The sequence below is a fragment of the Palaemon carinicauda genome, chromosome 45 (genome assembly GCF_036898095.1).
Source record: "Palaemon carinicauda isolate YSFRI2023 chromosome 45, ASM3689809v2, whole genome shotgun sequence".
NCBI lineage: Eukaryota > Metazoa > Arthropoda > Malacostraca > Decapoda > Palaemonidae > Palaemon > Palaemon carinicauda.
This window is the reverse complement of record NC_090769.1, coordinates 28,051,397-28,064,774: the sequence shown is the minus strand read 5'-3', so window position 1 is coordinate 28,064,774 and position 13,378 is coordinate 28,051,397. Positions and strand designations below refer to the sequence as shown.

At 34.8% G+C, this 13,378-nt stretch overlaps 2 protein-coding genes across 2 annotated transcripts in view; both read left to right on the top strand.

The window, feature by feature from the left end:
- LOC137634940 (uncharacterized) overlaps positions 1-13,378 on the top strand; it is a 592,943-nt gene that overhangs the window by 156,939 nt on the left and 422,626 nt on the right. The window lies entirely within an intron of this gene.
- On the top strand, positions 3,008-9,595 carry LOC137634953 (small ribosomal subunit protein uS9). Its single transcript, XM_068367520.1, has 5 exons — positions 3,008-3,111; positions 3,230-3,286; positions 7,109-7,240; positions 7,608-7,722; positions 9,405-9,595. The coding sequence occupies exons 2-5, from the start codon at positions 3,230-3,232 to the stop codon at positions 9,548-9,550; spliced, it is 450 nt and encodes a 149-aa protein (XP_068223621.1). The 5' UTR covers positions 3,008-3,111; the 3' UTR covers positions 9,551-9,595.

The following is a 13,378-nucleotide window of genomic DNA, read 5'->3' as shown; positions in this document are numbered from 1 at the left end:
TATGCAATCCCTTACAAAATTTCCCTTGTTTCTTCTTACAACGAAAATACAATATTGTACGCCTATCGTCAGCAAATTGACAAGGGTTTCTCTCAATTTGCAATACAATGAAAGATTTTGTACTAAGATATATAATTATAATCTCTTATGGTCAGTTTTGCCTGGTTTTAGATATACTTAATATTTTTTATTCATGTTCTATTCGCATTCCTGTTTTTCTGGAATGTGTATAGTAGATATGATAAAATTGATGTTCAGTTTTCATGAGTAAAAAACTTTGATCAAGGCCTATAAAATACCTCTAGCCATTTTTAAAGATAATACGGCGGTTTTGCTTTAGAAAATATCAAAGCTGGTAATTTTTATGAATTTTATTATCAATCACGAAGGCATGTGCCCAGCGTGAGTATTTTGAACCGTTACTACGTAATTACAATAATTACATTTGGCTATTACCGGATAATCAATGTAAAGCACACTTATAGGATGAGGAAAATTAATAAATTAGGTAACAGCAAAATTAATAAATTAGGTAACAGCAAAATTAATAAATTAGGTAACAGCAAAATTAATAAATTAGGTAACAGCAAAATTAATAAATTAGGTAACAGCAAAATTAATAAATTAGGTAACAACAAAATTAATGTAATTTAAGCAAATATCCATTTTGTGCTCTATAGTCCCATTTGCTTAAAAAAGAAGTGTAAACGAGAATTGTCGATGCGATTTTGTTTCTGGTGAGACTTACCGATACTAGAGAACATAAATCGGTTGTACGGTGTGGTACTCATTTGCCGTACGAATTTTAAGCACTGCCTCTAGATTTTGACGCTCGTTATTCATTTGTTTTATTTTCTACTGAGGACATATCACAAATAAAATTTGTTTATTCTTTTCTTGTTTGCGAACTTAATCAGGTTTAGATATCGAGTTAACAATTATTATAGGTTTAAAGAATTATAGATACTATCTGATTCCAGATATTAATTTCAAGGTCTCAACATATATTTGAAATGCATTTATATTTGGTAATCACAAATTACTTATAAAGTTAGAGAAATATTTTGTATACATTTCATTTAGAGGCTTAAGATATGCGCTCATCAGCGTTAACATAACTGGTATTTTGTATGTTAATGAGCCTCATAATATAAAAATTTCACACCTACTCGATTGGCTTATTCATTTACTCTCTCTCTCTCTCTCTCTCTCTCTCTCTCTCTCTCTCTCTCTCTCTCTCTCTCTCTCTCTCTCTCTCTCTCTCTCACACACACACACAAAATAAGACAATAAAACTTAAAATGACACTTTCTCCTAAAAGAAAAGTATTTAATCAGAGGGCCCTATACCAGTATCAACTTTTACATCAGAAACTTGGACCCTCACTGAAGCCTTAGAACATAATTCAAAGAGCTATGGAAAAAAATAATGATGGGAGTAACACTTATATACCTGACAACACCGAGATTATCAAACAATTCTTCTTCTCTCAAGGGATTAACTACTGCACTGTAATTGTTCAGTGGCTGCTTTCCTCGTGCTAAGGGTAGAAAAGACTCTTTAGCTATGGTAAACAGCTCTTCAAAGAGGATACTCCAAAATCAAACCATTGTTCTCTAGTCTTGTGTTGTGCCATAGCCTCTGTACCATGGCCTTCCACTGTCTTTGGGTTAGAGTTCTCTTGCTTGAGGGTACACTCGGGCATGCTATTCTACCCTATTTCTTTTCCTCCTGTTTTTTTAAGCTTTTAAAGTGCATGTATAAAAAGCCTAATTTAATGTTACCACTGTTCGTAGTATATTTTATGTTCATTGTTTATTACTTCTCTTGTAGTTTTTATTTTTTGTTTCCTTTCCTCACTGGGCTATTTTTTTTTTCTGTTGGAGCCCTTGGGCTTATAGCATCTTGCTTTTCCAAGTAGGGTTACAGCTTAGCTCGTGTATATATATATATATATATATATATATATATATATATATATATATATATACATACATATATATATATATATATATATATATATATATATATATATTGCAAAATACCATATAACAACTATATAATACATTATAGATATGGTTTTCTATTTTATTCATAATAGATTCTTGGGTGCTACTATAGCGTGAGGTCTACCACACTATAGCGTGAGATCTACCTCCCGTTAGCACTATAGCGTGAGGTCTACTGATGAGTTATTCGTCCCTCATAGATAAAACACATTTCATACATTTGTTTAAGCAATAAACACTTAATTTAAACATATCTTAGAAATGACTTACATAGATAATTGGATTTCTAATTACATTAAAAAAAGGGAATAAAGGTAAAAATAAACATGTTATCATATACGTATTCCCCTACATTTATTCTAGCGATACACTCTTCGTACATCAAACATGTTATCATATATTTCCATACATTTATTCTAGCGATACACTCTTCGTACATCAAACAGGTTAATCTAGCGATACACACTTCGTACATCTTCTAAGAATGACACAAATAGATCATTGGATTTTTTTCTCATCACCTTCCAGCAAAAATTATCAAGATGAGACTGGAACAGCTGACGACCAACACCTCGCATTCTCTTCAGAATTATCGTTTTAGCGTCCAACCACGATCGCTCAATTGATATCTCCTATAGGCCGAGGGAAAAACTGATTTAGAAGCTCCATTTGCTTCCTTTTCTATGGACAGGTCACGTTTTTGATGAATTTGGGCAGTTCACATATTCGATGGTTAGGTGCGGTCCTCTGGGACGCTGGTCACGTGGTAGACCTCACCCTACACCTGGGTAGGCGACATATGGCGGTAGACCTCACGCTATAGTAGCACCGATTCTTGTTATACATTGCCCGAAGAGCTCAGCTCCACATAGGCTTGGACTGAATCTGAAATTTTGTAAATAATATTAATGTAATTTATTTTCTATCCAATAGAATTTATTATTATTATTATTATATTCTAAAATACCATTAAAAAATCTTGCCTCTATATACACGTGCTGCCATCTATGGTGTAAAATGTTAACACTCTCACGGTGTTGGGTCTCTTGGGCGCTAATCAACACGCTGCTTTCCTTCACACGGAGACCACTGCCGAGTAAAGGTATACCGAAGAGTTCTGAAAAATTGTATCATATTTGTCGTGTGTATGCACAATACTGACCCCGGAATTACACAGTACTTGTAAGACAAGCTTGTTCATTGTTTTATTTCAATTACAGATGTCTACTACGGCGGCAAAAGAAGTAGTACCTTCAGTACAAGTGTTCGGCAGGAAGGTGAGTAGAATCTTGCCATGTTATGATCTAAGAGGAATTTAATTTGACCTGTAACTGATATAATTTAAAAGTAATTTAAGTTATAGGGAGCTAAATGTATTTAGGTACCATATTTTAGGTTGATACTATTTTTAGTTCTACTATATTGGGAGTAATTAATTTGAAATCGTGTTAATTTATAGCCTTATGGACATAAGGCATGGATTTGTTCAGGCCTAATTCCCTCGTTAATTTTATATTTTATTATGCCGGTTGATCTGAATTTGACATTAGATTGTTACAGGATCATGGCATATTGGTCCAAATGGCTCCTTTACCCCCAAGAGATTTGAATGTTCTATTTTACAACCGTTCATTTGACCTACTCACGAGCAAAGAAATTGAAGAACCCCTCAGTAATTTGGGTATTTGTTTACAAAACCATTCTCTCCATATACGGCCAATTTATGCAAAGCTATTTTGTAATTTGCATCAGTTAAATCCGTAGTTACTCTGAAAATATGAAAATGGTGTCATTCGGTGGAAGAGGCATTTCCTGGTATGTATTGTGGAGCAGGGCAGGATCTACTCCCTACCTCAGTGGATATTGTTAGGATGCTCCTCTTTCACAGGCCCTGCCGCCCTCAAAATTATGGCGATTTAGTATGACTTAGGTTATTTCTTTACTTTTAAGTAGTATCCTAATAGATAGGTTATTTCTTTACTTTTAAGTAGTATCCTAATAGATAGACTATATGTTCCAGGAGCCTTTGTATATCACCGGCCAGTATCTCATGCTTTGATTAAAAATGAACATCAACTAACCTAAACTTTTCCCCTTAACCTACAAGCTGTGGCCTTGTCTGCATACCTAAAGCGGGCTAACGCCCCCCTGCGACCCTCCTTACACTGCTGTATTCTAAGTTACCCATAATATTACATACAGGTGGCCGCTATCTTACATACACCCCCTGGGTCCATAGGTAAGATACAATTAGCCGTCCTTTCTGAGAGCTCCTCTCGTAAAAAATCACATTACTTCTACCTACCTAAGGTATAGATTTGGTGAGATGGGTATGACAACGGCCATGCCCCCTAACTTCCTCATTCTCAACATTATCACTTGAAATACTGACATCCCCTTTTGGAAAGTAGGAAGGGACACGGCTTGTAGGTTACGTTAGTTGGGAAGCTTAAGTTGGTGATGTTCTATGCATGTGGTAGGCTTTTTGTTATAAATTGGTGACATGATACGGAAAAGGGGTACCTGGTTGTGTTGTTTGTATAAATTAAATCTAGGTAGTCACCTGGGTTTACTTTTGTATACGATTGGAATAATTTGTCACGTCTAGTGTAGTCCTACAAAAACACCTAATGCGTGTTGTTTGTTTGGTGATGTTCTATGCATGCGGTAGGCCTTTTGTTATAAATTGGTGACATGATCTGAAAAGGGGATACCTGGTTGTATTGTTTGTAAAAATTAATTAGTTAGTTGCCTGGGTTTACTTTTGCATACAATTGGAATAATTAATATCACGTCTGGTGTTGGCCGACACAAACACCTAATGTGTGCTGTTAGAATTAGAAATTTCCAAATATTAATCGGGCCAAAGTTATATTGTATGTTGCTCATCCATTTATAATGTAACAAGTTTGGACAAACATTTAGCTTTATTAAAATAATTGTTGTGACATGTTCATTATCACAATATGATATGCTTGATATGTCGTGTGTTGTAATGTTTGACTTTGGTTCCCATTTCTCTATTAGCTTGGATTTTCTAATCAAATGTTTCAAAACTCATCTGACCTTGTGGTAAGATTAGAGAGTAGTAGGGGTGTGTGTATGATAGCGGCCACCTGTATGGCTAACTTAGGGTAAGGGGGTTCGCAGAAGGTGATCCCCCCCCCCCCCCCCCCCCCCCCCCCCCCCCGTTAGGTATGTAGGTAAGGACATGGCTTGTAGGTTAGGTTGAGTTCAGGTTAGTTGATGTCCGTTTTTAATTAACGCTCCGAATAGTGCAATAAATGGTTTCGACACCATGAATATTTTAGTTTTCAGAATTTTTTTTTTGTTTTTTTTTACTATTTATAGCAGAAATCCCTAAGTCTTTTAATAATGTTGGATAGACTACTATAAATGAAATGCTATGATATAGTCATTAACAATGTTTGAAACACTTTAAAAAATATAGTTTACCAGTCTTTTATATTAACTAGTTTAACCATTTTTGTTTCTGGCAATCATCCCAATACAACAGTTACTGTTATCAAAACACATAAGCTTATTTCTGACAGGCTTTTTGGGCTTTTTGAGTGCATAGAAAATGTGACTTTTTTTTTCAATCTCATCTATTTACTTGTTTGGTATGCCAAATTTACACTGTTGGTCTTTGCCTTATCTCGTATTTATGTAATGTGTTACCTCTGTGGTCTAGTGTTTACAATAGTTTACAAACCTTTTGACATTGTCGTTTGAACAGGTATATGTTGCAAATTCAGTCTTGCTCGATGCAAGATTTAAAAAAAAATAATGAATGGCTTCTCTGTCATAGTACTTTAAAATATTGTTTAATGACTAATTGAATATCATAGTACTTGAAAATATTGTATAATGACTAATTGAAACTGTTGGTATACATACTGTACTAAAAGCAATGAGTTTTAGCTTTGTGGTCCGACCTCTGATGGAACTTTCGACTTCTTCAATCTCATTAACAGGCCAAGTACAGTATACAGTATCAAACACCCCGTTTCAATCATAACCTATCATTATTAAAATGAACAACATAAGAGCTTCAAATACAATGTAATGTATATTCCTGTATCGAAAACAGTTAACCAAGAGGTTTAGAATGTGAAATGTTATGCCCTTTATTCTGTTGAAACAAGTCACTGACGACCTAAGCAACTTTTACTTGCTATCTTTATTTTTATCCAAACTTTTGTTTTGATGACTATACAAAATGGGTTTTTTGCTATCAAAATCTGTAACCTGATGATAGTAGTTTTTGACAGTAGTATAGGCGATTCATATTTGCAAAGATTTGTTCAAATGTGTGATGTTCCAATGTAATACAGTATTGTACTTCTAAAGAAAAAAAAAAAATCATCGATATATAAAGTAGCATTATTTCACCTGTCTCAACATACATGCCGCCAACGGTTTCAAGTGTATAACACCAATATGAAATGTACTTTCATATAGGTACAGTAGTTGCAAGGATTTTTGTATTTCAGTGATTACTTAGGGTATGGAAGGACAGTGATTCAGTTAGTGCACATCCATCTTGTGTCAATATCCTTAGAAGTAGTAGCTTTAGGGAACCATTTTGTTACTTCCTTTAGAACCATGTAATTAAGAATGTTCTAGCTTGTTGTCCAGGCACATTTTTACTTGTGCAACTCAAGGGGATTCCCCAGTTGCATATTGGTGCTGAATTGCCTGCCTGGTCCCAGTGCTTGGTTTTATAGTCCAAATTCATAAATCCAATCCATTAAGTATAATGTACAGTACTATGTAATTTTTGTTGTTTCACCTCTTAGAGGTGAATACTCCTGGTTCTTGATTATGATACAAGGTTCAGGAAAATTTTTAATTAATAGCTCCTTCTTGGGGGATGGATTCGATCCTGAAAATTTATATTGCCTTGATAGCAGCTAGGGTGGGGAAAGAAAAAATGTGACTAATGACTCCAATAAACAATGATACTTAAAATGTTAGATTTAAAGTCTAGTTAATTTTAGGCAATGTGTATAAACAGAAGCACCACCAACATTCTGACTTAAATGTTTTCCAATTAAGATAGGACTATACTGAAGGTTACATCGTTTGCATTTCAGAAAACTGCCACAGCTGTTGCCCATTGTAAGCGTGGAAATGGGTTACTCAAGGTAAATGGCCGCCCTCTTGAGCACATTGAACCCAGAACCCTCCAGTACAAGCTTATGGAACCTGTCCTCCTCCTCGGTAAGGTACGTAAGAAAGAAACTTTTCATTATTATGGACCTAAATTTGCCATTAATGGTTTTTTTTTTTCCCCTCATTCAATTTGACTATGATTGTTCATTTATATAATGAAGGAAATAACCTTATAATTATGGATTTAATAAATTTGACTATTTGTATATCTAGTATTACCCTAGAATATAGAATTTATATTTGAAAATTAATTTATTGTATTATAGTTTACTCTGTAAAGGGTGAGAAAATAAATTTTCCTTTTGAAGTTATATAATATTTATAATGTATTTGTAAAAAAAAAAAAAAGTTTCTGTTAATACTGGCTCTTATAAATTTAACTAAACTATATATTTTGATACAATTTTTTTTCCCCCTCAGGAAAAGTTTTCCAATGTGTCCATAAGAGTGCGAGTTAAGGGTGGTGGACACACATCTCAGATTTATGCCATCCGTCAAGCTATTTCAAAGTCTCTGGTAGCTTACTATCAGAAATGTAAGTACTGTATTATTATTCTATAACATGTTTTGTAATTTAAGACCAGGTTCACCTCCCAACAGAAAAATATTAATAAAAAAAAAGTACTGTATTAGTAACTGGAAATTTTCAGGATAGTTATATTACCATTGCCAACACTATATGAGCATAAGAACTCGATGTGTGTGTTTTTTGTCATTCTGTCACTCCGTACGTATGTCCGCAGGCGTAAATTTTTTTATTCAAGACTCCATAAACGTGCAATTTGGTTTTTCCCAAAATTTCAAACAGGTAGAGATAGATGAATAGCCGTGACATCACTCTAAATTTCCCTTTTTTTATCCAGCCATGTTTATCATTTTATATAATATAGCTTAATTACACAAGAAAGGCAAAACATATACTGTATATGTTAACATGTATAGTTTCGAAATTATTGCAAAATATTTTTCCAATATTAGCAAATAGTTGAAGCAGAAAAGTTGAGTTATCGGCCTTCAAAGTTTTCAGTAACATGAGTGAACTTTTTACTTTGCCATACTTTGGTTATTAACGTAATAATTCGTATTATTTTTGCATGCAATATTCTAAACGGTTATATATTGACTTTAGATTTAAATTGCCCTTGTTTATTTCTCTCTTATCATCATCAGATTTTATAGCTTCACTGCTGGGGTGTTATTACAATTTTAAATCATTGAATTGAAAAGGGTTTTACCAGCAATGGTCACCTTCCCTAACCTACTGGTGTCTCACAGTCTTGAGTTGACCGGAGGGGTATACAGATGCCAGATATCACAAGATTTTCAGGCACGAAATGAAACGAAAATACTGAAAAGAAATAGAGTATTTCGGACAACATGTGGCTTAACCCTTTTACCCCCAGGCTATTTGGAAATTTCCAACCTTTAACCCCCAGGGGGTTATTTTTTTCCCAGCACATTTGGCAGTATATTTTTTAAAAATTGATCTAACAGCCTTAATTTTTGTTATAGAGAGGTCAGGTTGGTCTCATTCTCTTGGAAAATGCCTGAATTTTCTCAAAAAATTATAAAAAATATGAAAATAAAAATTTTTATAGCATTTTTTGCAAGGACATACCGGTACGTCCATGGGGGAAAGGGATGGCTTTTGTGGAATGTACCAGTACGTCCTTTGGGGGTAAAAGGGTTAATCTCTCGCTTGTCATTGGTTACACCCATATCCCTTTTAAGTTACGTGACCAACGAAATGAATAATTATAGAATATAAATCCATGAAAAACTCAAATGAGATTTAAAAAAATCAATGGTTCCTATAGGGTGATCCGGGCCTTCATGGAAACTAATCTCAACTGGAATACAATTAACCCTTTTATCCCCAATCTGTTTGGAACTTTCCAATCCTTAACCCCTAGGCGTTTTCTTTTTCAAGCATGTTTTGCAATATATATTTTTAATATTTCTCTAACAGCCTTAATTTTTGTCAAAGAGAGGTCAGGTTGGTCTCATTCTTTTGGAAAATGCCTGAAGTTTTTCAAAAAGTTATCAAAAAAATGTAATTAGCCAATTTTGCAAGGACGTACTGGTACGTCCAAGGGGGTCAGGGGATGAGTTTTGTGAAACGTACCAGTACGTCCATTGGGGGTAAAGGGTTAAGAAAATTTGGCACTGATGTTGGTTATAAATTACTCTTACAATATTGCCCATTTACTTTTACAGATGTGGATGAAGCCTCCAAGAAGGAGATCAAGAAAATCTTGATTGATTACGATAGATCTTTGCTAGTTGCTGATCCAAGAAGATGTGAACCCAAGAAGTTCGGTGGTCCAGGTGCCCGCGCACGTTACCAAAAGTCATACCGTTAAGAGCTGCTGGATGGATTGCTTTTTCAATTATATCTTGAAAGGCTATTTCTATTTTATTAACCCTTATGATATTTATCTTTATTATTATTACTATCCAAGCTACAACCCTAGTTGGAAAAGCAAGATGCTATAAGCCTAGGGGCTCCAACAGGGAAAAATTGCCCAGTGAGGAAAGGAAATAAATAAATGAAGAGAACAAATTAACAATAAATCATTCTAAAATAAGTAACGTCAAAACAGACATGTCATATATAAACTATTAACAACAAAAACTAATGTCATAAATAAACTATAAAAACTCATGTCCTCTCTCGCAGCCTAGAAACAGGTATAGCAAAAATAAAGTCTGTGGGTTAGTGCAGGTTGAAATGCAAAAATACTCTTATTTTTCTACTGAAATTTTTGTAGTTTTTATTATTTAACCATACAACATGCCCATTAAGGTGACCAACATTTCTGCATCCTTTTGAACATCTTGTCCAACAAAGTAACAATTGCTTAACTTGCTGTATTGCCTCCTAGATGCCAAAATCATCAATCTAATAGCAATATTTGGGATAATCTGTTTGGGAATGATAAATTTATGGCTTTACATTGAGTAAATAAGGCTAAATCTTTTAAATGAATGAGGTAATGACCCTTTAGTTTCTAGTTCATGAGCTGACATAATTTGTTAGTACTTTCATGTACACCTTTTTGTGAATGCCTCCAATATTTTCTTAATGCAAGGCTTAGTGATTCAAATATTGCTGATATGGTAAGGATCAAGTATGGATCATACATTTGCTAGTGAACTGACCTCTTTGTTATTCTTACTAGCTAAGCTACAACCCTATTTGGAAGGAAAAGTAGATGCCATAAGCCCAATGGCTGCAACAATGAAAAATAGCCCAGTGAGGAAAAGAAATAAGCTACAAGAGAAGTAATTCATTAAAACTATTTTAAGAACAAAAATGTTGAAATACTTTCATATTTAAGCTATTAAAGGTTTAAAAAAAAAAAGATTGAATGTACCGAAATAAGATTTGTTGCATCCTTTACCCATCTTTGGAAACTTCCTGTCACATTATGAGTAAGGCCCACATGTAAAAGGATTCAGATGTACCTGTGGCTCTTGTTGTGTAAGTAATTGGTCAGTTGGTTGACAACGGAATGATTAATTTGCCCATTGGGAGAACTCTCAATTGAATTGCATATGGCTTTGTTAGGCAAATTTATTTCAATAAACCTATTTCCTGTTTATCTGATCACATATTTACTGTTAAATTCGACTTCCCTTAGATTCATCTTCCCAATTTAAGAACTAACTCGGAACAATATTGAACTTATCATAGAAAGGCATATACCGTAATGCAAAATTGAGCAATTGGTAATTAAATCGGCACTAGATATTTAACCACATTTTGTGTAAATCTAGTGATAAAATTGAAGTTATCTCTTGTGTTCTGGAAATTTGAAGAATAATTTAGTTTGGTTCTTTGGATAGCCAAACTTTTGGCATTGTTTTCTTGCTTTTGATTTTTAAATACCATTACAGTAGTGCTGTCAGTTTATTAAAGATATTGCAACACTGATTTTTGCAGCATCCTTTCCCAGTTACCTACATTAGCTATCATTCTTCTGTAGTTCCTTGCTTTCTTCTGTCTTGCTATAACTGTATGATTGTTATTAGACTAACGTCACCAACAGGGAGGTCAATGCAGAAAGAGGATGGGAAAATAACGACCAATACAGCCAGATCTGGATTTAGCCCTTAGGACCTAAGCACTAAAAGAGTTTGTGTAATTAAAAAAGTAAACGCAAGCTTCAAAATTTTATCCACCAAAATCAAACAAAACTAACAGTAAGAAAGCAATCTTAATTTTTCTTATACTTTCACTTTAATTAGACAAGTTCCCTCGTGTTTTTTTTTTTTAAATTAAAATTGAATAAAACTTACAAGAAAATTATTTTTTGTGTACTCACTTACATTTGAAAGTTTCCTCTTGTTTTTAACAGCAAATTTTTTTATTAAAATCCTTAAAACTGATCTTGCGTAAGACGTCGGCCATTATTATTACAAGGTAAGCTAAAACCCTAGTTGGAAAAGGAAGATGCTATAAGCCCAAGGGTTCCAACAGGGGCAAATAGCCCAATGAGGAAAGGAAATAAACTACGAGAAGTAATAAACAAACAAAAGATAATACCTTAAGAACAGTAACATTGAATTATTTTTTTCATATACAGTATAAACTAAAAACGGGAAAAAAGGAGAAATAAGCTACACCACCATGCCTGAGTGTACAATCAATGAGAATTCTAATCCATGACAGTAGATCTGCTTACCATAGCTAGAGTACTATTCTTACCAAGAGGAAAGTAGCTACTTAACAATTAGAATGAAGTAATTAAGCCCTTAAGCAAAGAAGAATGGTAATCTCAGTGTTGTCAGGTATTTGAGAATGTGACAAAATGAGCCGTAACCAGAGGTATCCTGTGTAATACTGTCTGGCCAAAGGACCCGGTAACTCTAGCAGTATTATCTCAACAGGTGGCTGGTGCCTTGGCCAACCTACTACCTTATAAAATCAGAGATAAGGCATTCAGCCTACTTTGTTGCATAGGTCTGATCAGATATTAACCCGTTTACCCCCAGGCTCTTTGGAAATTTCCAACCCTTAACCCCCAGGGGGTTATTTTTTCCCAGCACATTTTGCAGTATATTTTTTTTAAATTGCTCTAACAGCCTTAATTTTTGTCATAGAGAGGTCAGGTTGGTCTCATTCTCTTGGAAAATACCTGAATTTTTTCAGAAAATAATAAAAAATATGAAAAAAAAAATTATAGCATTTTTTTGCAAGGACGTACTGGTACGTCCACGGGGGTAAAGGGATGGGTTTTGTGAAACGTACCAGTACGTCCTTTGGGGGTAAAAGGGCTAATGCGTTATTGAACTACAGGGGAAAAGCTTTACTAATAAAGTTTTCCTTGAGAATTACCTTTATTTCCATCACAAATAGTTAATAAAACACACCCAAATATATCCTACAGTTATGGGGGTCACCCAGTGGGAATCAGGGATTTTGGGTAGGGAAACTTTTCTGGTGAATCGATAAATAATGATAAAGCTAACCTTTTCTTCTCTACTGTATACATTATTCTCTGTGATGTGCCCCATTTTCTCCGACAATGCTTTAGTTCCTTATTTGTAGCTGTGTGCATTAAGGAGTCCAATGTGGCAAAGTGTAATGGCTGCTCTTTTGGCTATTTCAAGGCTATGAACAAGTTTCATGGTACTCCTGGTGAAGTGAATAATTTTTTAAAAGATTGTGGCATCCCTCAAGGGTTAAAGTGTACCAAGTGCATTCTGACTTAGCTTTTAGGGAAGACCAGCAAATTTTCTACTGCAACACTTCTGTAAAGACTGCCAAGACAAAAAAGTAGTGCCAATCATAAGGTAAGGAATTATTTGTGATTTACTTTATTATAATATAATGATGTATTTAAGATTTACTTTTAGTTTATGACTTAGGAGGGACTTGTCCCCTGGCTAGGTCTGTAACCTGGGAAGGGGGTCCAGGGGGCTTGCCCCTTGGCTAGGTCTGTGACCTGGGAAGGGGGTCCAAGGGTCTTGCCCGCTAGCTAGGTCTGTGACCTGGGAAGGGGGTCCGAGGAGCAATAGGTCTGTGACCTGGGAACTACTAGGTTAGGTTAGGTTAGGTGGGATTTTTAGGTTCTGTGGCCTTTTACAATTCTCGAAACTGTTGAATAATCACGTTTTGTCTTGTTCTCGCACACGCAAAGTCCCAGATTCCCACATGTCATTGGGAAGGGAGGGGTCCATGAAAG